Raw genomic sequence first — 23502 nt, forward strand, 5'->3', positions numbered from 1 at the left:
CGGGAAGACTCCCTCCACCAAGGAAGCACTCATAATTGCCTGGAGCCAGCCTCGTGTCACCTCCTGAGTGGCCAGCACCAACCAGGAGGGGCACGGGTCCAGTAAACACGTGGTGGCATTCAGCCTACCCAACAACCTGTCCATGTCCTCGGGAGCCACAGGGTCAAACTCATCCCATAAAATGTCACCAAGACCACCCTCAGCCGTCTCACCTGAGTCACCGCAATTTTGGTCCAGACCATCCCGAAGCTGAACGATTTTATCGTATAGATAACCGTTAAACTCCTCAGCACGTCCCTGCAGCGGGTCATCCCGCTCCCCCTGGTGAAGGAGGGAACGAGTCACCCGAAACAGGGCGGCTGGGCGGTTATCTGCCGATGCAATGAGGGAGGAGGCGTAGCTACGCCTCGCTTCCCTCAATGCCACTAGGTAAGCCCTATTATAGGACTTCACTAGTGTCCGATCAGCTTCCGAGCGGCTAGACCTCCAGGAACTCTCTAGGCGTCTTCTCCGGCGCTTCATCCCTCTCAGCTCCTTGGAGAACCAAGGAGCCGGTTGGGACCTGCGTCAGGTCAGAGGCCGCAAAGGCACGACCTGGTCTAAGGCCCCCGCCGCGGCCCGTTCCCAGGCCGCAGCAAGTTCCTCAACCGAGCCGTGAGCCAGGCCCTCAGGAAGTGGCCCAAGCTCCGTCCGGAACCTCTCCGGGTCCATCAGGCGCCTGGGACCGAACCAACGTATCGGCTCCGTCTCCCTGCGGTGTTGAATGGTGGTCAGAAAGTCCAGGCGAAGGAGAGAGTGATCTGACCATGACAAAGGTTCAATGACTATTTCCTTCAAGTCCAGATCTCTCGACCACTGACCAGAGACAAAAATCAGGTCCAGAGTGCCACCCCCAATGTGAGTAGGGCCATCGACTACTTGGGTCAGATCCAAGGCCGTCATGGAAGCCGTGAACTCCCGAGCTGCTGTCGATGACTACAAAGTAACTACTCATTCAGCAACTTATCACTGCATCTTAAAATACAACCACTAGTGTACAGTAGACTGGGTTTTATTTCTCCAATGTGTTGTATGCATTACTTCTCAATCCTTTTCTGCACCTTTTATACTATGCAATAAATGGCATGATAAGGAAATAATGCTATAAAGGCTAGGATTTAATAATATACTGGAATAGTATTTAAGTTGTTGGACTGGACTAAGACATTGGTGCCAGACATTCTATTTCAGTCCAATGAATCTCATAGTGGAGAATAGGTGGAGAGAATCCTGTGTACCAGTTGAGTAACTGAATAAAAGATAATATAAATCTGTCAAATGCATTTAAAAAAATAGATTTTCTTGATTGACTTTTTTTAAAAAGTAAACATTGCATCAAATAAGTATTTTTGTCATCCAAACAGTAAGAGTATCCTTAATGCAGTGGACATCAATTTTAATTAATTAATTTTAATAATTAATTAATGAACAAATCATACATAAAATAAATTTTGATACATTTCTCTGCTCACTAGAGGAGTCAGATTAAAATATCACCAATCATCTACTTGCACATATTCAAGGAAGTCTAGTTATCAGTTCAAACTTCAAACAGTACTTATCTCAATATTAAAATACAATCTATCACTATTACTTTTAGTTAGTTGAAGATACTATCATATCTTCTCTAATAATATTTTCTGAAGGTTAAATATACCCAACCCTTAATAGGATTTAATATGCAACTATATTGAAACCACAATGTAATATAATGGATTGTAAAGATTTTTAACCTGCAATTATGCATCACTGAAATTAGAAAAAACAAACTTGATCAAATTAGAACCGTGATGGCGAACCTATGGGCAAGCATGCCAGACGTGGCACCCAGAGCCTTGTCTGTGGGCACGCATGCCATCCCCCCAGCCTAGCTCCGACCACGTTTCTCCATTGCATTTCATTCAGTCAAGTCCAACTTCTCACGAAAGAAAAAGTTCTCATGAAGTTGGAATTGATTGAGTGAACTTTTTCACTCACGCACTTCACAGTGAGGGAGGTGGGTTCCCCTCCTCCTGAAGCCCAATAAGACGCAGAGCCATAATACAATCCATGTGCACCCCTCTGCTGCAGCTCCCTGTCACCCTATCACAGCAGAGGGATGAAAGAGCTGTCCTGTCATGCCAGTGGCGATGAGTGAAGCCTTAGTGTGGGAGTGAAGCACCCCCGCACTTGCCTTTGCGTGGCAATAGCATTCTGCCTTCCTTGTGGTACATTTACTGTTCCTGCAAGCAAAGAGGGCTGGGAGAAAACGGTGGGGGTGGTTCTTATGGGGTGATGGCCATCCCCCATGCCTGGCCTTCTTCCTCCCTTGATGGCGGGGCCAAGAGAAGGAAGGGAACAGTGTAGTAAAGCTCTCCCATCCCCTGGCCGAGCACTGAGCACAAAAGCCCAGCGGATGGGGGTGGCTGGTCCAGCAGAAGCACCCCCATTGGTGAGTTGGATGATGGAGAAGCCTGACCTGGCTCTCACAGCTGTCCTGCTGTTCGCCACCTCCAGACATGAGCTACCACCTTTGAAATGCACCACACCTTTGAGGAAGTCGGCTAGCGATGGCTGGGGCCATGGGTACAGCAGCGAAGGCATCAGGGCTACTCCCCCCCTCCTCAGAAACCAGGCTGAGGAGCGCAGAGAGGCTCGCTCCCAGATCACCCCAACACCTTTTCCAATGCACACTCCTCTGTCCCCAAGTGGGATTGAATGGGTGGTAGGGGGAAGGGAGCAGGGAACAGGGGGAAGTGTAGGGGGGCTTCTAAAAGAAGCCTGGCTGGCTTTCCTTTTGGCATGCAGCGGGGGGGGGGGAACCTAATAAAAATCCAATTCCCTCCAATAAATGGGGGGAAAAGGCCCGGCGGTCAGAGTCCAAAAAGAGGGTGTGGAATCTGTTTGTTGGAGGATTGGAGAGGAAATCAGTTGAAATCTGGGTGGGACGCTATTCAGAAAGGGATCTTCTTCCCTCGCCCTTAGATTCCCCCTCCCAGCTTTCTTTCCTAGCCTTGTTTTAAGGGAAAAGGGAAGCAAGGTGGGACAATAGTAGCTAAAAGGATGGGAGGGGGGTTAGAGTTAGGATTTATTAAAGATGGGGTTGGGGAAAAGATGCAATTCCTTTCCCAAGGACCCAGGGAAAGTGGAATAAAAAAAAGTGTAAGAGTGTGTGTGTGTGTGCGTGTTGTGTGTGTGTGTGTGTGTGTGTGTGTGTTGTGTGTGTGTAAGCAAGTAAGTAGCTGCTGTTATTTTTGCTGAGAGTTTCTAAACTACACAGCATTCTTTAATAAATACTAACAATAATGAACCATAATATACAGGATTAAAGTTTTTTAGTTTAGTTTTATTAAATTTTTATACCGCCCTTCTCCCGAGGGACTCAGGGCGGTGTACAGCCAAAAGATAAGAAATATAAAAATATACAATTAAAACAACAATTTAAAACCGAGCAAATTAGAAAAAATGGCCAGTATTAAAAATTAAAAATTTAAAATTTCAAACCCTAAAATGATAAAACCCCAATTAAAATTTAAAAATATTAGGCCAGACCCGCTTGAATAAATAAATATGTTTTCAGCTCACGGCGAAAGGTCCGAAGATCGGGCACTTGACGTAATCCAGGGGGAAGTTCGTTCCAGACCATAGGAGTTCCCACAGAGAAGGCCCTGCCCCTGGGGGCCGCCAGCCGGCATTGTTTGGCGGACGGCACCCTGAGAAGACCCTCTCTATGTGAGCGTACGGGTCGGTGGGAGGCATAAGGTAACAGCAGGCGGTCCCGTAAGTACCCGGGCCCTAAGCCATGGAGCGCTTTGAAGGTGGTGACCAGGATCTTAAAGCGCACCTGAAAGACTACAGGAAGCCAGTGCAAGCCGCGCAGGATTGGTGTTACATGGGAGCAACAAGTTGCTCCCACTATAACCCACGCAGCTGCATTCTGGACTAGCTGCAGTCTCCGGGTGCACTTCAAGGGCAGCCCCATGTAGAGAGCATTGCAATAATCCAAACGGGAAGTGACAAGAGCGTGAGTGACCGTGCATAAGGCATCCCGGTCAAGGAAGGGGCGCAACTGGCGGACCAAGCGTACCTGGTAAAAAGCCCTCCTGGAGACGGCCGACAAATGATCGTCAAACGACAGCCGCCCATCCAGGAGGACGCCCAAGTTGCGCACCCTTTCCATTGGGGCCAATAACTTGCCCCCGATAGCCAGCTGCGGCTGCAGCTGGCTGTACCGGGGTGCCGGCATCCACAGCCACTCCGTCTTGGAGGGATTGAGCTTGAGTCTGTTTCTCCCCATCCAGACCCGTACGGCTTCCAGGCACCGGGACAGCACTTCGACAGCTTCGTTGGGGTGATCCGGGGTGGAAAAGTACAGCTGCGTATCATCAGCGTACAGATGGTAACTCACCCCGAAACCACTGATGACCTCACCCAACGGCTTCATGTAGATGTTGAACAGGAGAGGCGAGAGAATCGACCCCTGCGGCACCCCACAAGTGAGGCGCCTCGCGGTCGATCTCTGTAAAGGAAGGTGAAATCAGAGAAGGAAGGAAGGAAGGAAGGAAGGAAGGAGGATGTGATGGCCTTCAAAGGCTACTGCACTACACTCCCATCATTCCTGAGTTGTGATGTTACAGAAATCCAATGCAATGAGGGAGAAGTCAAGTTGTGAAAGAGTGACTGAAATTCCTCACAAAACCTCATTATTCAGGTTAAATTGCCATGTTGGCACTTTATGATAAATAAGTGGGTTTTATGTGCATTCTCTCTCCCTCTCTCTCTCCCCCACCCTCCATCTCTCTCTCTCTCTCTCTCTCTCTCTCTCTCTCTCTCTCTCTCTATATATATATATATATATATATATATATATATATATATATATATATATATATATATATATATATATATATATATATATGTTTTCTGAGGTTTTCACGGTGTTTGTATATAGGTCTTTGGTTGTTCGGTTTTCTCCCGTAAAATTGGAAGTGTCTTGGCGACGTTTCGATGAAGTCTCATTCGTCATCTTCAGGCTTCAGCTTTGTGCTTCTGGGAGCAATGTGGGATCGCAGCTGTTTCATCCTTTTAACTGCTAGTGGAGGTTTGAACTGATTGGGTGGGAGCTTGGCTGTGCTCTGATTGGATGGGGTTTTCTGTGCTCTGATTGGCTGGGGTGTGTCCTGTGTTGGTGGGGGCTTGGTTGTGCTCAGTCTAGTCTGTCCTGCAGGGGGATTTGAGCTGGTGAGCTGCATAGCTGTTGTTTGGCTTTGTGGTCGTGCTACATCTTCATAGTGGGTGTCAGTCTGCTGCATGAATGGATTGGAGGGGTTTGAAATGGCTAATGTTGCAGCTGCGGTCTGGCTTCTGGTCCTTGGTCGAGCTTCATGATCAGTGTGGGTTTGGGTCTGCTTTCTGGGTGGATGTGGTGGTGACATCCTGTGTGGACCTTGTGAGTGTGGGTCTGGTGTCATTCCTCGTGTTAGGGACTCGTTTGTCAATAAGGGCGGGTTTCAAATGGCTGGTAGGCGGAGGTGTCATCTCGTTTGTTCATGCTGTGTGGGCGTTTTCTATCTCAATGGCTTCTCTGATTATTCTGTTGTTAAAGTGTTCAGTTTTGGCGATAGTTCTGGTCTTTTTAAAGTCAATATCATGTCCTGTGACTTTAAAGTGTTGGACCAGGGAAGAAGTTGGTTCCTCTTTTTTGAATGAGTTCTTGTGTTCTTCAATGCGTGCACTTATTCTTCTGTTGGTTTGTCCAATGTATGTGGTGGGGCAGGCGGTGCATGGGATTTCATATACTCCTTGATTTTCTAACTCAATTTTGTCTTTGGGGTTTCTTAGGATGGTGGATATTTTTTTGTTTGTGCAGAATGCTGTCTTGATGTTGTGTTTGTGGAGGATCTTGCTGATTCTGTCTGTGGTGCCTTTTATATATGGGAGGAGGGCTGTGCCGTTTTCTTGTTCTCTGTCTTGGATTTTAGTGGGAGGTTCTTTTTGGATTAGCTTGGTAATCTTATTTCTTTGGAATCCATTGGATGTTAGTACGTACCAATCCATACATGCAGCAGACCGACACCCACTATGAAGATGTAGCACGACCACAAAGCCAAACAACAGCTATGCAGCTCACCAGCTCAAATCCCCCTGCAACACAGACTAAACTGAGCACAAACAAGCCCCCACCAACACAGGACACACCCCCAGCCAATCAGAGCACAACCCCCCCATCCAATCAGAGCACAGCCAAGCTCCCACCCAATCAGTTCAAACCCCCACTAGCAGTTAAAAGGAAGAAACAGCTGCGATCACACATTGCTCCCAGAAGCACGAAGCTGAAGCCTGAAGATGACGAATGAGACTTCGTCGAAACGTCGCCAAGACACTTCCAATTTTACACGGAGAAAACCCGAACAACCAAAGACCTATATACAAACACCGTGAAAACCTCAGAATATATATATATATATATATATATATATATATATATATATATATATATATATATATATATATATATATATATATATATATATATATATATATATATATGTAGGTCTTTGGTTATTCGGTTTTCTCCCAGAAATTGAAGTGTCTTGGCGACGTTCGACGAAGTCTCATTCGTCATCTTCAGGCTTCAGCTTCGTGCTTCTGGGAGCAATGTGATTGCAGCTGTTTCTTCCTTTTAACTGCTAGTGGGGTTTGAACTGATTGGGTGGGAGCTGGCTGTGCTCTGATTGGATGGGGTTTTGTGCTCTGATTGGCTGGGGTGTGTCGTGGTTGGGTGGGGGCTTGGTTGTGCACAGATTAGTCTGAGTTGCAGGGGGATTTGAGCTGGTGAGCTGCATTGCTGTTTGGCTTCGTGTTCGTGGTCGTGCTACATCTTCGTAGTGGGTGTCAGTCTGCTGCATGTATGGATTGGAGGGGTTTGAAATGGCTAATGTTGCAACTGCGGTCTGGCTTCTGGTCCTTGGTCGTGCTTCCTGATCAGTGTGGGTTTGGGTCTGCTTTCTGGGTGGATGTGTGGTGGTGACATCCTGTGTGGACCTCGTGAGTGTGGGTCTGGTGTCATTCCTCGTGCTAAGGACTCGCTTGTCAATAAGGGCGGGTTTCCAAATGGCTGGTAGGCGGGAGGTATCATCTCGTTTGTTCATGCTGTGTGGGCGTTTTTCTATCTCGATGGCTTCTCTGATTATTCTATTGTTAAAGTGTTCAGTTCAGTTCAGTTCAGGAAGCACGACCAAGGACCAGAAGCCAGACCGCAGTTGCAACATTAGCCATTTCAAACCCCTCCAATCCATACATGCAGCAGACTGACACCCACTACGAAGATGTAGCACGACCACGAACACGAAGCCAAACAGCAGCAATGCAGCTCACCAGCTCAAATCCCCCTGCAACTCAGACTAATCTGAGCACAACCAAGCCCCCACCCAAACAGGACACACCCCCAGCCAATCAGAGCACAAAAAAACCCCCATCCAATCAGAGCACAGCCAAGCTCCCACCCAATCAGTTCAAACCCCCACTAGCAGTTAAAAAGGAAGAAACAGCTGCAATCACACATTGCTCCCAGAAGCACGAAGCTGAAGCCTGAAGATGACGAATGAGACTTCGTCGAAACGTCGCCAAGACACTTCCAATTTTACGCGGGAGAAAACCCGAATAACCAAAGACCTACATACAAACACCCGCGCAAACCTCAGAAAACATATATATATATATATAGGTCTTTGGTTATACCATACAAATTTCAGCTTTTGGAAATAGGCTTCCCAGACAGTTCCTAGAAAGGAACAGTTCCTCTAGAAAGAGATATACCAACATTATGGGTGCTGCAGCTAGAACAAACTCAGACAATTATCAACTATTAGAAATAACATGGACAGAAGAAATTCCCTACAGTTGAAAGGGCTATCTGAATTCAAATTAATACAGATACTGGCATGATGGGATAATTAAAGAATAATGCATTTTTAAAAAATGAGCTATCCAATCCACAGAATGAAAGAAACAAAGCCTGCAATATGAGGAAGGACACTCTACCCATTTGACTTCCATTTATAGGTCACCTGTTTGACAGTTGTCCTGTTACGCTACCAACCTAGGCAATCCTTTTAACCCAAAGGTCCTATTACAACTGCTGAAGAAAGAACATGAGAAGGCTCCTCTCATTTACAGGAAGAGAACAGAAACGCATTAGTACATGCTTATCTTGTTCCCTACTCCTGTCTTGGCATCTTCCCCAAAATAAAGTTTTGGGCTGGGGTGGGTGTTTTCACAACCCAGAAAAGTTGCCCATCACAATACAGGCATTTTGAAGCTACTAGAAGAGAGTGCACTAGAAGAATTGGGGCAGATGTGGAGAAAGAGCATGCCAGAAAATTAAACTAGTAGGAAATAACCCATATAATCTTACAAACTAAGCTTTTCCTGGAAATGGGCTCCCATTTCGATACTAATACTACAAAATAAGCATATAGCTGGAAACCTTACATTTGCCAGAAGACTTCTCAAATTTGGATATATGGTCTCCTGATGCTAGCTGTACCTAGAATTGGTCATACTAACTGGGAATACTAGGAACTGTAATTCAAGATAAAGAGAACTTAATCCCCAATATAAAGGATGCGTAATTCTCCAATCTAAAACACTTCCACCAAATACTAACAGAATACAGGATAAAATCAGACCCATCGTTCTTGGAAAGTATTTCTTTAATAGCACAGTCTTATACATTTGGCATTTCCCTCTGAGAGAACTATACATATCCTAAGATGATATGTAATTTATTATCTCGAATAACAATAATAATAATAATGTAGTGACTTCAAATTAATAGCCAGCAGGGTATGAGATATCTAAGTTATTTTTTCAAGAATTCATTTGCCCACATTTCATTCTTTTTATTAGCACTGCGTACTCTTACAAGGAAGCATATTATGCCTGTGAGGCATAAGGAATTTACATGAACCATTCTCATTAGTGTTAATGGCTGTTCAATACCTACATAAATCCTCTGTGATAGAAGCATGAGAGTGTCAGTGACAAAAATAAGCAGGAAAGATTTGCCAGACAAATTATTGTATGTTCAGAGCAGTATATTCCAAACTGCATGTGTTTTACTTGACATCTAAAGTAGGTTTTTAGAAAAGGAATAAACAGTGAGAATGTTTTGTCTAAGCATGCCATGTTCATTAACAAATTATAAAAGAAATTTGGATATTTCTATTTTAATTTAGTTAATAGATAAAGAATGATAGAGCAATCCACTTCTGGAAAAAAACTTTCATCAGTTACATTCTTATTCATATATACATGTTACTTTTTCTTTTCCTCCTTTTCTCTCAAGCTCTACAATTCAAAATTCTTCAGAACAGAATATTGGACTCCTTTCTACAACCCATTCCTTCTTCAATAATTTTTCTTAAAGGTTATTGGATAGAGTATCATCTTAGTCATGTTGCATTAGATGTCCCCATTTACAGATTGCAATGGGACGAAAAACACCTAGTATAAATAATTTAAAATCGACTGTATCAACGTGTGTTCTCTGAGCATTCGCCATTGGCAAAGCAGATGGATTATTTTCACATTTAATTGTGTTGATACTTTATCTGCCCCATCGAAAGTGGAGAATGGTATGTGAAACCACATGTACCCAAAAACAAATAAAGACAGTTCCTAGGTCCATTATTTAAAGCCAGATTATGCAATCTAGACAATATTACCGTAGCACAATGCTAAAAAAAGAAACAAAAGAAGAGAAAAAAAGACCAAACTTCTTATTATTTACTTTCGTAATACTTGTCTATTACTATGTCAAACATGAAAGAGTTTAGTTCAGAGATAGATTGTTCAAGAAGATCTGAAAATATTTAATAACTAGCATCACAAAGAACTTTTGAATGCCATCTGAATACAAAGGAGGTCATTGTAATCACATCCTCTTTGATAATAAACCAAATGGCTATTTGCTCAAAATTCAAAGGCATTTAAACCAATATAAATGTTTTGGAACATCTCGCCTTGTTATCCAACATGATGAAAAGAGAGGCATCTATACCAGCGTATAACATTCAGCCTTAAGGCAAAATGGGTGGCAAACAAATCTAACAAATAAATAAATATTGCCAAAAATTGGAGAAAAATCTACTCATATATACCACTGTTTTCTCAAAGGGAAAAGCCTTAGTTTAGCACAGTGTGTTTCTTTTAAAATCATGAGAATGCATAGTATTGTCTGGTTATATGCATGCCTCCTATTGACAAAGGCACAAATTTACAAGTAGAAAACTAAACTTGCAAATTAGTTTAGATTAAGCACTGGAAACAAAAAAAACAAAAAAAAAACAAAAAACCATCCAGTGCAAGCTGAAAACTTTTATGGAACAGCTCATCCAACCAGCTTTCGTTAACTGTAAGTATCAGCTTTTGTATATAAAATAGCTTCCAAACTGACTTCTCTGCAGTTACCCAAAAAGAAAGCTAATTCAAATGACATATAATATGCTCTCTTACAATGTTAGTACAAAGAATACACACATACTTCAGGCACCCTTTTTCAAAGGACTGTGCTTAGATAAGGCCCATTTAGATTAGCCTGATAAAACAGTCAAACACAAAAGCCAAGGAAGATGAAACTCTGTCTAAATTCAGCAGAGCTAATACTTGCTAAGTCACACATGTAACATTTGGGAAGCTGATCTTGAAAAAACTAAGCAGGCTCATTGTAGGTAGAAAATTCTGCGGCTCTATGACTAAGGAAGAGGAAGATGAATAGAATAGAATAGAATAGAATAGAATTTTTATTGGCCAAGTGTGATTGGACACACAAGGAATTTGTCTTGGTGCATATGCTCTCAGTGTACATAAAAGAAAAGATACGTTCATCAAGGTACAACATTTACAACACAATTGATGGTCAATATATCAATATAAATCATAAGGATTGCCAGCAACAAGTTATAGTCATACAGTCATAAGTGGAAAGAGATTGGTGATGGGAACTATGAAACGATTAATAGTAGTGCAGATTCAGTAAATAGTCTGACAGTGTTGAGGGAATTGTTTAGCAGAGTGATGGCCTTCGGGAAAAAACTGTTCTTGTGTCTAGTTGTTCTGGTGTGCAGTGCTCTATAGCGTCGTTTTGAGGGTAGGAGTTGAAACAGTTTATGTCCAGGATGCGAGGGATCTGCAAATATTTTCACGGCCCTCTTCTTGATTCGTGCAGTATACAGGTCCTCAATGGAAGGCAAGTTGGTAGCAAGTTGGTAGCAAAAAGCAATGGCAAATAACTTCTAGTGTTCTATGGTAATAAGAAAATTGCATGACCATGTCCACAAAGATGTGGGGAAATCAAACTGAACTTGAAAGAGGCTTACTCTTTTAAAAATATTTGTGAAGAAAATTATATGTATCTTTGTTAGATTAGAATTGTCAATTGTGCATCTCAGAATGGCATCCTTACCTTCAAAAGCTGTAGAGAAAGCAGAGTTTCTTTTATCAAACATAATTTCTGCAACCATGAAGGTCCAAAATCAATATTGCAAGAAAAGAATTCTGTTCCCCCTCCCCAACCATCAAGAGGAAAAAAAAGTTGTAGCGTCAGGCTAGAAAGCAGGAAACTGAATTTTAGTCTCACCTTAGCCATGAAAGCCATTTGGGTGAATTTGGACCAGTCACTTTCTCTCAGCCCTCTCAGTGTTGTTGTTGTGAGGAAAATAGGAGGTAGAAAGTACGTTGGAGATGTTTGCCACTTAAGTTAGTTGCAAAAATAATAAAGCCAGGATATAAATAAATATGTAAAAGAGAGAAAGAGAAAGACAGAGAAAGATAGAGACAGGTAGGGAGGGAAGGAGTGAGGGAGGGAGGAAGGGAGGAAGGAAGGAAGGAAGGAAAGAAACTGTTTTCAGGATTGTTTAGAGTTGTATGTCTAGCACTTTAAAATCTATCCTGATTAGATATTAACTCTTCCATATGCATACAAAGAAGTTTACAAGAATGGCAAAGAAAGAATAAACGGTGCTCAGACATACTCTGCCTTCTACCTGTAAAGGTAAACAGAAGATAGCTGGCTTGGTTGAATGATACATAAAATTAGATGATACAGTGACAAAGTCTCATCGTATTCACTGAAATGATCATCTTTTGTTCAAGGTAGGTTTCTCCCAAAAAATGTCCTGTAACATATGTATTAGAAGGATTCTGAAAGCTCTTGAGCAGAGGCTTATTCCTACATAAATACTCGGTGAACCAATGAAATATTTAATACACAGATACTTCCTTATTTAAAAGTCAAACCTTTGCTTTTGCCTTAGGCAACTTCTGGAAAAAAATTTCAGCCTGAATAAAGACATTTTTGTGAACTGAACTTCTTATTGATGCACTTCAACTCCATATAGGAATAAATTTCTTTGAATTCAACTGGAACCACTTCTAACTAATACTTACAGAACTGTTCTGCTTAGTTTTCTGTCCACATTATTAAACACACAGAATCACACATTCTGTATGTTTAATAATGCAGGGGAGACATGACTCTGAAGCAGAAGGCATAAAAGAAGGAGATTGGTAATACATTATTTGGTAAACAGTATTATGAAATTCTTCCCATCTGTGGGAAGAATGATAGGCTATTAAACATGTAAAATCAGATGAAATAAACAGAACAAATATAAAAGCTGGATAGTCTTGACATGTAGTTTTAATTCTGAAATACAGTATCAAATGCCAACTACAGGTAAATGAATGTGCCCCTTTGGGCAAATTTTATACACTGCCAGTAAAAATTTAGCAATAACATAACAAACTCATTTAGAGCACTCCAAATGAACTATTGGTAGAAAATTAGGGTTAGGATATATTTATTTATAGTCTGCCTTCATTATTTTTACAAATAATTGATGGCAGTGAGCACATCCAACACATTTTCCACCTTCTATTTTCTCCACAATAGCAACCCAATGAGGTGATTTTTTTTTATTTTGTCAAAACAGTACACACAAGCATTAACATAAAACAACAACACATCATATAAGCATATATATAAGCAAAAGTATGCAATAACTATATTAATTTGATATAATGAAAGGAAACAATAGGACAGGAACGGTAAGCACTTTTGTGCTCTTATGCACGCCCCTTATAGTCCTGTTACGAATGGGGTGAGGTCAATAGTAGACAGTTTTTGGTTGAAGTTTTTGGGATTTTGAGACGAGACCACAGTCAGGTAGTGTGTTCCAAGCGTTAACAACTCTGTTACAAAAGTTATATTTTCTGCAATCAAGATTGAAGCGGTTAACATTAAGTTTAAATCTGTTGTTTGCTCTTGTATTATTGCGATTGAAGCTGACGTCGTCTTTAACAGGAAGGACATTGCAATAGATGATTCTCTGTGTTAAACACAGGTCTTGTCGGAGTCGGCGGAGTTCTAAGTTTTCTAATCCCAGGATTTCAAGTCTGGTGGTATAAGATATTTTGTTGTTTACAGAGGAGCGGAGAACTATTCTTGTAAAATATTTCTGGATGCGTTCAATTGTATTAATGTCAGAGATGTGGTATGGGTTCCAGACAGGCGAGCTGTATTCAAGAATAGGTCTAGCAAATGTTTTGTATGCTCTGGTTAGTAGTGTAGAATTTTTGGAAAAGAAGCTATGCAAAATTAGTTTTACAGCTCTAAGAGGCTTTTTTGCTATGTAGTTGCAGTGGGCTTTGGCACTTAGATCATTTGATATGAAAACTCCAAGGTCTTTAACAGGGTGGGGGTCATCTGTAAGGCAATGTCCATCAAGCTTGTACTTAGTGTTTGGGTTCTTTTTTCCAATATGTAAGACTGAGCATCTGCTGGTTGAGATATGGAGTTGCCAAGTTTTAGACCAATCAGATATAAATTCAAGGTCTTTTTGAAGGGTAGTAGTATTGTTGGTGGTGTTAAATAGTTTGACATCGTCAGCAAAGAGAACACAATAACTTGAGATAAGGTTACAGAGATCAATTATATATAGTATGAAGAACGTTGGTCCAAGAACGTTTCCTTGAGGAACGCCACTTTTGACAGGAACAGGATTTGATAAGCATTGCCAATGTTGACCACTTGTTGTCTGTTTGACAGGAAAGCAATTATCCAATTGTGAAGAGGTCCTGAAATGCCTTAGGGTTTTAGTTTTAGGAGAAGTTTATCATGTACTACTGAGTCAAAAGCTTTGCAGAAGTCTATGTAGATTGCATCTATTGCTTTGCCTTGATCAAGATTACTATTCCATATGTTTTTGCAGTGGAGAAGTTGTAAGTTATATGATAATTTTTTCTGAAACCAAATTGTTTATTAGAGAGTAGGTTGTTTGTTTCTAGGTGGAGGGTAATGAATTGGTTGATGATAGATTCCATTACTTTGCAGGTGACGCAGCATAGACAGATTGGTCTGTAATTTTCAACTAGCCTGGGATCTTCTTTTTTGAAGATAGAGATGTCTGTGGCTAGAGACCAAAGTTTGGGAAGGGAACTAGTCGTGAAAGCTTTATCAAAGATTATGCTTGGGGTTGTGCTATATTAATGGAAAGTTTTTTTAAGAAGTATGCACATAATCCATCAGGCCCAATAGATAAAGATGGTTTCAGTTTGCGAAGAGCTTTTTCAACATTATCTTCTGTGAAGTCTAAATGTGTTAAGTCATACTCATTGTTGGTACGATTGGGGAATGTCGGATATAAGCCATCTCTCAGTCAAGACTGAGCCAAAGAATATGTTAAAGAGATTTGCTTTAATTTAATTAATTAATTAATTAAATTAATTAATTAATTTAATTAATTTAATTGGGCTGAGAAAATGACTGATCCAAAGTTACCCAGCTGGCTTTCATGACTAAGTGGAGACTAGAACTCACATTCTTCTGCTTTCTAGACTGGTATCTTAACCACTAGACCAACTAGCTCTCAGTAGTCATAGTAGACATTTGGTATTCTATTCTTTGTATGGAATGCTGGCTAAAAATTCTAAGAGTTGGATTACAACATATTTAGAGAATGCCATGATGGGAAAGTGTTATACACCTGGGAACAAAGGATATAATTTGTTGCCTCAGGCTATGTTCTTGCCAGTCCCAAAATGGGACTGTATGTGGTTGAATTCTCTGTTGGAAGAATAGGATAGAAATGTAATCCAAATGTTACAGACAGACAAAGTACAACTATATTCAGCTACATTTAACTCTTATTTTTTTTCCTCTTTAACTTTTTAAGGCAAAACTTTTAGTAAGTTGAAACATATAATTATGGCCACTTGTAAAATAATTCAGCTTCACTGATTTAGAAGAAAGCCACCAAATACATTTCAAACATTTAGAATTGTTGCTATTTAAGATGGATTTCAAAAGCAAACAAATTTGCCATGTCTGGTCATGAGAAAAGCTATTTATGTTAACAGCCTCAATCCTCAAAGTATGTTCTGCCATAAGCCCCATTAAAACTAATGAAGCCTGCACTATCACAGTGACTTGTGAATTGCAACATGGCTTTTTCTAAGCTGATCTGGCAGTGGGAAATGACAGAAAATGACACCCAGTCCTACTTTAAGAGTCCTTTTCATTGCCAGAGAAACTAATCTGCAAATATATATATATATTATTTTTTTATTTTATTTATTTTGTCACAACAATATATATAAGTGTCATACAAAAAAACTATATAGTATATAAACATATATATGAGTAAATATTAGGAGGTATAAGCATATTGATATATAGGAAGAAAAGAAAAACAATAGGACAGGAATGGTAAGCACATTTGTGCACTTATGCACGCCCCTTATGGTCCTCTTAGGAATGGGGTGAGGTCAATAGTAGAAAGTTTTTGGTTAAAGTTTTTAGGATTATGGGAAGAGACCATATTTAATATGATAAATAATATTTATCCCAATATCGTGATATAAATATAAATAAATAATATTTATCCCAATATTGTGATTCAAACACTCCTTTTAATAGGAAGAAAAATAATGTGCACCATGAAATAATATTGTTTTGCCAGGCTTCAACTCTTGGTTCTCAGTGGTATGTAATACAGTTAGTTCTCAGTGGTATGTAATACATAATGAAATTTCTGAAAATAGAACAAAAATAAACTAAAAAAATAATGGCTCTACTGTTATATTCCCAGCCTTTCTTCCTTTTTATATGTGACCAGCTTCAGGTTATTTACATGCTTTATTACATCACAACCTGGAAATTGTTGTTTAATTTTGACTTATTAATTAAATTTACCAAGTTAAACTAGTAATTATGGGGAAATTAGTGTGAACAAATTAGATAACTTCAGTTTCAATGGCACCATAAGAAAAGAATAAACAGCACATTGCTTATTTCTGGATCCTTTGAAATGCATTTTGTTAAGGAAATAAAAAACTAGAACCAGGGAGAAAAATATGCAATCAATTTCAAAAATTGTAATTTCTGCAGTTTGAAATCAAATGGCTGAATGAAGTGAGTAACATTATCAAGGCAGGAATACAAAATTTGTCCATGTTTGTAAAGTAGGTAAAAGATATAAATGCTAATCTGCTCAAAATAACAAAGAAAAATGAAGCTTCCAATGTAAATTGTGAGAAAGGAAAATACTAAAGAAGCTGGAGAGATTGTAGATCCAGACGAAGCATCACATGGGAACAAAGAGCATGGTAAAAAATTAGTTCTTCAGTTCTTGGTTGAGCTCCAAACTTTTGGGATGCCTTCTGTATGAAAAGCAGCAGTATCATTTCCTTTCATCCCCAAGAAATAATTAAACATATTATTGCCAGAAAATTTGAAGCTCACAATCATTTTGCCATGTCGGTATATGATAAAGATGGCCAAAAATAAAAGGGGGATAAACGATTAAGACACTGACATGTCAGCTCGGAAGCTGACAGTCCAGGTTTGAGATATGAGTGATAATGAGGTGAGCTCCCATTACTTGCCCTGGGCCCTGCCTGTTACTTGCCCCAGGTCTTGTTTGAAGACATGCAAATGTGAGATTAATAGGTACACTTTGATGGGAAGGTAACAGGGTTCCAATATACCAGCGGTCACCAACTGGTGGTCCATGGATCACCAGTGGTCTGTGAGAAAATTTTGGTGATCCACAGAAAAATTATTTGCATTTTTTATATTGAACTAAATACTACTTATCTTTTAAAAAACTCGTATTAGTGGTCCGTGGGATTTGCAATTACGAATTTAGTGGTCCCTGAGGTCCGAAAAGTTGGTGACCCTGCAATATACTGTCATGCTGGCCACATGACCACAGAAATGTCTTCGGACAATGCTGGCTCCCTCAGCTAAGAAACAGAGATGTGCACCGCCCCCTAAAGTCGGACATTATTGGACAGGAGGAACTTTACCTTTTCTTTAAACTTCTAAATCAAGCACTGTTAGCTCCCCAAAACAACTCCACCATATTACCTTCAATGAAATGCAAACTATGATGGAAACCCCCACTCCCCACAAAATCTCTAACAATACGTGAAATGTGGATTAAAATGGAGGAATACAAATATTCATATTTTGCTATGAAAATTTAGACTGTAGATCTACTAAAATCAATGTGATAAGAGTGAGAAGATTTTGAAAGTTTTAAGTTTAAGTCAAATTAATTTAAACTTATTCATGTTAGCTGTAGTGTCTTTGACAAGAGGGAAAAAATAAATAACTATAAAAGTTTGAGTTGAACATGATCTAGCTTTTCTGAATATTTATTCCTTTTCACTTTTGAAATGAATTAGTTTCCAAACTAAAATATTTATCAATCCACAAACAAGCATACACATGTGTACACACACACACACACACACAAATTGTGTATATGTTTGTGTATGTGTGTGTGTGAGAGAGAGAAAGTGAGAAAGTGAATGGGTAAATCTTCCATTTTTTGGTCTGAATTTGTTCTAGTCATGTTACTACATATTTAGTTTATGCCAGAAACGTGCATCGTGTTTCAGTACCAAATGAATGTTGCCTTCTAAATGTTTCTAACAAGAGACAAGTTTCTAATAGATGGCTGTATATGCCAAAACCTTGGTTTTTTTTCTATTTACTAGCACAATGCCAGCATTATTTGGGGTAAATGCTTGGTATACTCTTTCCTCCCCCATAAATCTTTTGCAGGCTGTGTTAGAAAGAAGACAAAATTAGTACCAAAAAAGCCAGAGTTTTAAGCAATGACATTAGAATTGCTGAGTCTAGTATTTTTATATACTGCAAACTGAAAATCAAGAAACAGATCAGGAAAAACATAATTTTACTGCAAAGAAATTATGCTTGTAAATATTAAGAATACTCTTATATTAATTACAGTTTAAAGTTATTTTCTATTTTGGTTAATTGGTCCTTCATAAGCTTTCATCATAAATTTCAGAAAGCCACTCTCTTCTCTATAGTACATTCATTGACACCATATAGTGGCTGCAATGAGTATTTGAAATAGAAATATTGCACCTGAATATCATTAACAAAATATCTAAAATTCAGTTTAAGCCATGGTTTCTGATTTTCTTCTCCTCAAGGCTATCGGCTTTTCAACTGAGACTTCAGCCAAAACCGCATTTAACTTGCCTAATCATAGCACAATGAGATACCATAGATGAATGTGAAGTCCTCATATTAATGTATCAGACTATGAGGTTAGTCTGAACAGTTTTGATTCAGGGCACAATGAACATACTATCTGATAAATAATGACTATAAGGACATATCTGTTAATGTGCAACATTGTGACAGTGAACAAGATTGATATTACAACAGTTTTGTCATAGGGACATACTTTCATATTTTTAATAAACAGCATAAGATGAAACTACATAATGTACATACAACTCACAAAAACTCCACTTCTTCCAGTTTGCTATACTGATGGGAGTCCTAACTGAAATATAGCTTTTATCTCCCCCAAGAAACTGAAAAATCTGTTATCCACCCAAATTTATATCAACATAATATGTAAATATTATTATATATTTAAGTAAATAATATTACCATAATATAATTAAAATTACAATAATTTAAAAGTATCCAAGCTTGAAGACTTGAGGTGCAAAAAATCAGATTGCAAAGCATAATAGGGGAAGATGTTGATTGGCCAATATGGGATTAAGAAAAGCTGAAGAAGAAGGAAAACTCTTAGAAAAAGTTATAGGGAAGAAAACAAATATTTAAAAGTTATGTTAATCAAGAAGAGAGGTAATATATTTAGTTAAATTACTAACTAAACTACTTTAGTCAAAAGGATCAGCTTAGAATTTAATGATAAAAAGTAAGAAGCAATGGTAACCTTATAAGGAGTCAAACAATAAACATTGCACTAGGTTTTAAAAGTAATTAAAGGTGTATATCAATAAAACAACAATGCTGACAAGGAGAAAAGCTAATAGAATTCTTTGCAAAAAGACAAAACCAAGGATCAGGTTTTTTGAGAGTTTATCTGTACATAAATTATCTATATATAAAAATATAAATAAAAAAGCAGAACAAGTACAAGTGTAAAGAGTGCATATTACACATAGAAGGTTGGCTATATGATATAAAATGTGCAGATGTAAACAAGCAAAATGAAGTTTTTGAAAATGTTCCTCTATGTAAGATCCATCAGAATCAGAGGAACCACTGGGGAGGTCCTTTTTTTAAATACTTTCTTTGGTCAAGTGTTATTAGACACACAGGGAATTCATCTTCAGTGCAGAAGTGCTCAGTGCACATATAAGGCAACAGAATAATAATAATTTTTACCAGTCCCAGACTATGAATCAATTTGAAGATTAAAGATTAACAACAATAATACCAATAAGGGGGGGAATAAAGAAGATAATAAGAAAAAGTAATCCTACTACACCCTTACTACATTGGTAAATACATACAGACATTAGACAGCACTGTGAGAATCAGGTGTTCTCTACTCTACTCCTGATGCTATGCTGTCGAATATAGTAAGAGATAAAACTGAAAGGCTTCTTCTTAAATCCAATCTCATCTGTACAGTTTTAAACATGTCCAGTTCCATATTGCTACAACTGTAGCACAGGGCCAGTTGTTCACCCTCCCATCTATATGCAGACTCACTGTCTTGAATGAGGCCAATAATCGCTGTATGGTCTTCAATACTTTAACAGACCATTTTCTTGAAGTGCGGTCATTGGTACTGTCATGCCCCCAGCATATAATTTGGGTATATACTGTTGTTCTCTGTCCCCTTCTAGTGGCCAGAGCCAAATACCAATCTTTATTATTTGGAAACTAATCCAGTCCTTTAAGACACCCATCTTCCATCACCCCTCATTCCAAAAACAAATGCATCCTGGGAAGCCAGACTTCTTGAGCAGTCTGAGGAAACTAATCAGTTACACATGTTCATCTGAAGGCAAAAATCCACATCCCATACACACAGCATAGCTGGTGAGATTTAGACTGATCTGGGTTTGTTATTGTTATGCTCACCAGCACCTCAACACCACTTATTTTATATTTGTTCACTGTATGTATTTCTATTTTTCCTAGTTTCACCCTTCAATAAAACATCCAGATCTACACACATGGTCTGTTTTATTGGAGGATAGGTGGGTTTAGATGCATGTCAAGCTGCACACAGAGTAATGTGTAGCGAAGACAGAACAGGTATATATATAGAGAGAGAGAAGAACAATGGAGAGAGTGCACAGCTTTGTGCTATTTGCCTTGGTATTAGTTGTAATATCTCCCTAGCTCTAATTTTACCTAGCTTCATGTTGCTTTCTATCTATAAAAAGTCGGTAATCCACCTACAACTATGAACAAGCACAGTGAACTGAATCAGTTTAGAGCAGGAGTATCAAACTAAATTTCACTGGGGACCACATTAGCATTACGGTGACCCTTAAAGGGCCAGTAGCATGTAAGACTATGATAACACACATTGGCCAGGTAGGTGTGGTGGGTAGGTGTGGCTGAGTGGTCACAGCCAGGTCACCTCAACTAGGTGGGTGTGCTTGGTGGGCATGGTCAGCTCAACTGTTCACTGGGCGCGGCTGACTTGGGATGGAACAAGTTGCACCAGCTAACTCGCTGTGGATACAATTTGCTGCCCCACAAGTTCCTTGCCTTCCCTAACGGCTGGCAGCCAGATGTGCACGCACACATACTCCCAGAATTCCAAGTTTGCGGACTTTTATCCACAGAGGAAAGAGAGGGCCTTCTCTCCAAGCCCAGGCATGATTGGCAGTTTGTAAGCTCAGACGTGAATAAAAGTCTCCAAACTTGGAATAGTGTTTGTGTGTGTGCGCGTGCACGTGTCTGTCTGTGTGTGTGCATGAGGAAAGCTCTGTGGGTGTGTATATCCTGCATGAGGGAGGCTGGTCCTTCTCGAAAGGGAACTATGCGTGGTAAATATGCTGGCTTGTTAGGGCAGCCTTCCCTCATACAGCTCCCTCGCCAGAGATCCAACAGTTGTTGAACTCAGAGGAAACTGCTTCCTGAAAACTTTCTCCTTTGCACTTCCACACGCTGCTTCGTGTGGATGCTGCTTCCACATCAGCATCGTCCTCCGCCTCTTTTGGGGGACAAGGCTGGGTGGGGGATCCAGAGGTCTCCAGCAGAGGAAAGAGAAACCAGGGCGAGCATCAAAGCATCATTCATCAGAGGAGCCTCACTATCCCTCTTACCCCATGCAGAGGAATCCCAGATGGTGGCGGAGTTCTGGGAAGTGGAAGGCAAGTACAAAGCCCAGCCCTTGAGCTCCTGGGACACAGGAGCCCATCCCAACCCTGCAGCCCATCCCAACCCTGCTTCCACGAGGGGGTGCCTGGCCATACTTACCTCTTCCTTAAGACTGCTGCTGCTGTGCTTGCTTTCCTTGGTCATGCCTGGAGGTCCCCACACCAGTCCTGACCCAATGCTGACCTCCTGCCAATCCCTGGTCTTGCATGGTGAGCACAGAGCCAAGGCACATGAGGCAGCAGAAAACAAAGTGTGTGGGTCAGAGGGAGGCCCACTCCATCTCCGTGCAAGAAGCCCCAGCTTTGTAAACAAAGCATCCTCAGAGAAAGGATGAGAGAGGCCAGGAGGAGAGAGCAAGGAGGATGGCAAGAAGGCAGCAGGGCTGGTGGTGGCCAAGTGCTAAGGCAGGACTTCCTTCACACCCCCTCTCACTCTCACTTTGTTTGTTGTCATACATGGCATAAATATAGTACTACTATACAACTACTGTAAGGGCATATTCCCTTTCCCCAAACTACTTAAAATACCTATTGCATATAACGTATTCATTTAAGCTAGAGTTCCCATCCTTTTAGCCATATATATTATTATTAAGGGAACGCGGTGGCTCAGGGGCTAGGACGTTGAGCTTGTTGATTGAAAGGTCGCAGATCAGCGGTTCAAATCCCTAGTGCTGCCGTGTAACGGGGTGAGCTCCTGTTACTTGTCCCAGCTTCTGCCAACCTAGCAGTTTTGAAAGCACGTAAAAATGCAAGTAGAAAAAATAGGGACCACCTTTGGTGGGAAGTTAACAGCGTTCCGTGCGCCTTTGGCATTGAGTCATGCCGGTCACATGACCACTGAGACATCTTCAGACAGCGCTGGCTCTTTGGCTTTGAAACAGAGATGAGCACCGCCCCCTAGAATCGGCAAAAACTAGCATATATGTGTGAGGGGAACCTTTATTTTTACCTTTTATTATTATTAAATGGCTTCACTACTATACACTGGACTTTTTCTCTATTTCCAATCCCTTCCATTGCCTCAGTATGATTGTGTATTTTGACTGTTATTAGGCTTCTGTCACCATGAAAGGAATGCAATTTAACTGAGATGTTTGGACACTCACCTTACACCCCTCACAAGCACTGACACCATAGTGATATCCAGAAGATTTGTCCTGACAAACAAAACAGGGCTTGTAAACACGAGGGGGAGGAAGCGGGGAAGGTGGACTGGGAACAAGCTCCTCAGAACTGGTGCTTTGAGTTTCAATTGCTAAAAAGAGAGAAAGAGAGAAAGAGAAAGAGAAAGATAATTTTAGTGCATTTAACTATTGACATTGCTATGGTATAGTGCTAATAGCAGAGACAAATTACCGTATATACTCGAATATAAGCCGATCCGAGTATAAGCCGAGGTCCCCAATTTTACCCCAAAAACTGGGGTAAACTGGGGACTCGAGTATAAGCCGAGGGTGGGAAATGAGGCACCTACCGGTTGGGGAAACCCTCCCTCCCTCAGCTGAGAAGGCTGGCGGCTCCCCCGCCCCGCCCTCTCACTGCACCGGCAGGGCTTCCCCGCGCCGTCCGGTAAAATGTGAAAAAAAGAAAAAAAAAACAAACTCGAGTATAAGCCGTATATACTCGAGTATAAGCCGAGGGGCTTAAAAAAAAACAAACTCGAGTATAAGCCGTATAGACCCGAGTATAAGCCGAGGGGACGTTTTTCAGCACAAAAAACGTGCTGAAAAACTCGGCTTATACTCGAGTATATACGGTAAGACTTTCATTAAC

General features: G+C 40.4%; 1 protein-coding gene across 4 annotated transcripts in view; it reads right to left on the reverse strand.

Moving 5' to 3' along the window:
- The window catches only part of RARB (retinoic acid receptor beta), a 506722-nt gene that overhangs the window by 81947 nt on the left and 401273 nt on the right, over nucleotides 1-23502 (reverse strand). For all 4 annotated transcript variants that reach the window (XM_058184374.1, XM_058184373.1, XM_058184375.1 and 1 more), the window contains one exon: nucleotides 22836-22984. In XM_058184374.1, the coding sequence (XP_058040357.1) occupies nucleotides 22836-22984 (149 nt within the window). The remainder of the gene's footprint in view (nucleotides 1-22835; nucleotides 22985-23502) is intronic.

Source organism: Ahaetulla prasina, chromosome 4 (genome assembly GCF_028640845.1).
Source record: "Ahaetulla prasina isolate Xishuangbanna chromosome 4, ASM2864084v1, whole genome shotgun sequence".
NCBI lineage: Eukaryota > Metazoa > Chordata > Lepidosauria > Squamata > Colubridae > Ahaetulla > Ahaetulla prasina.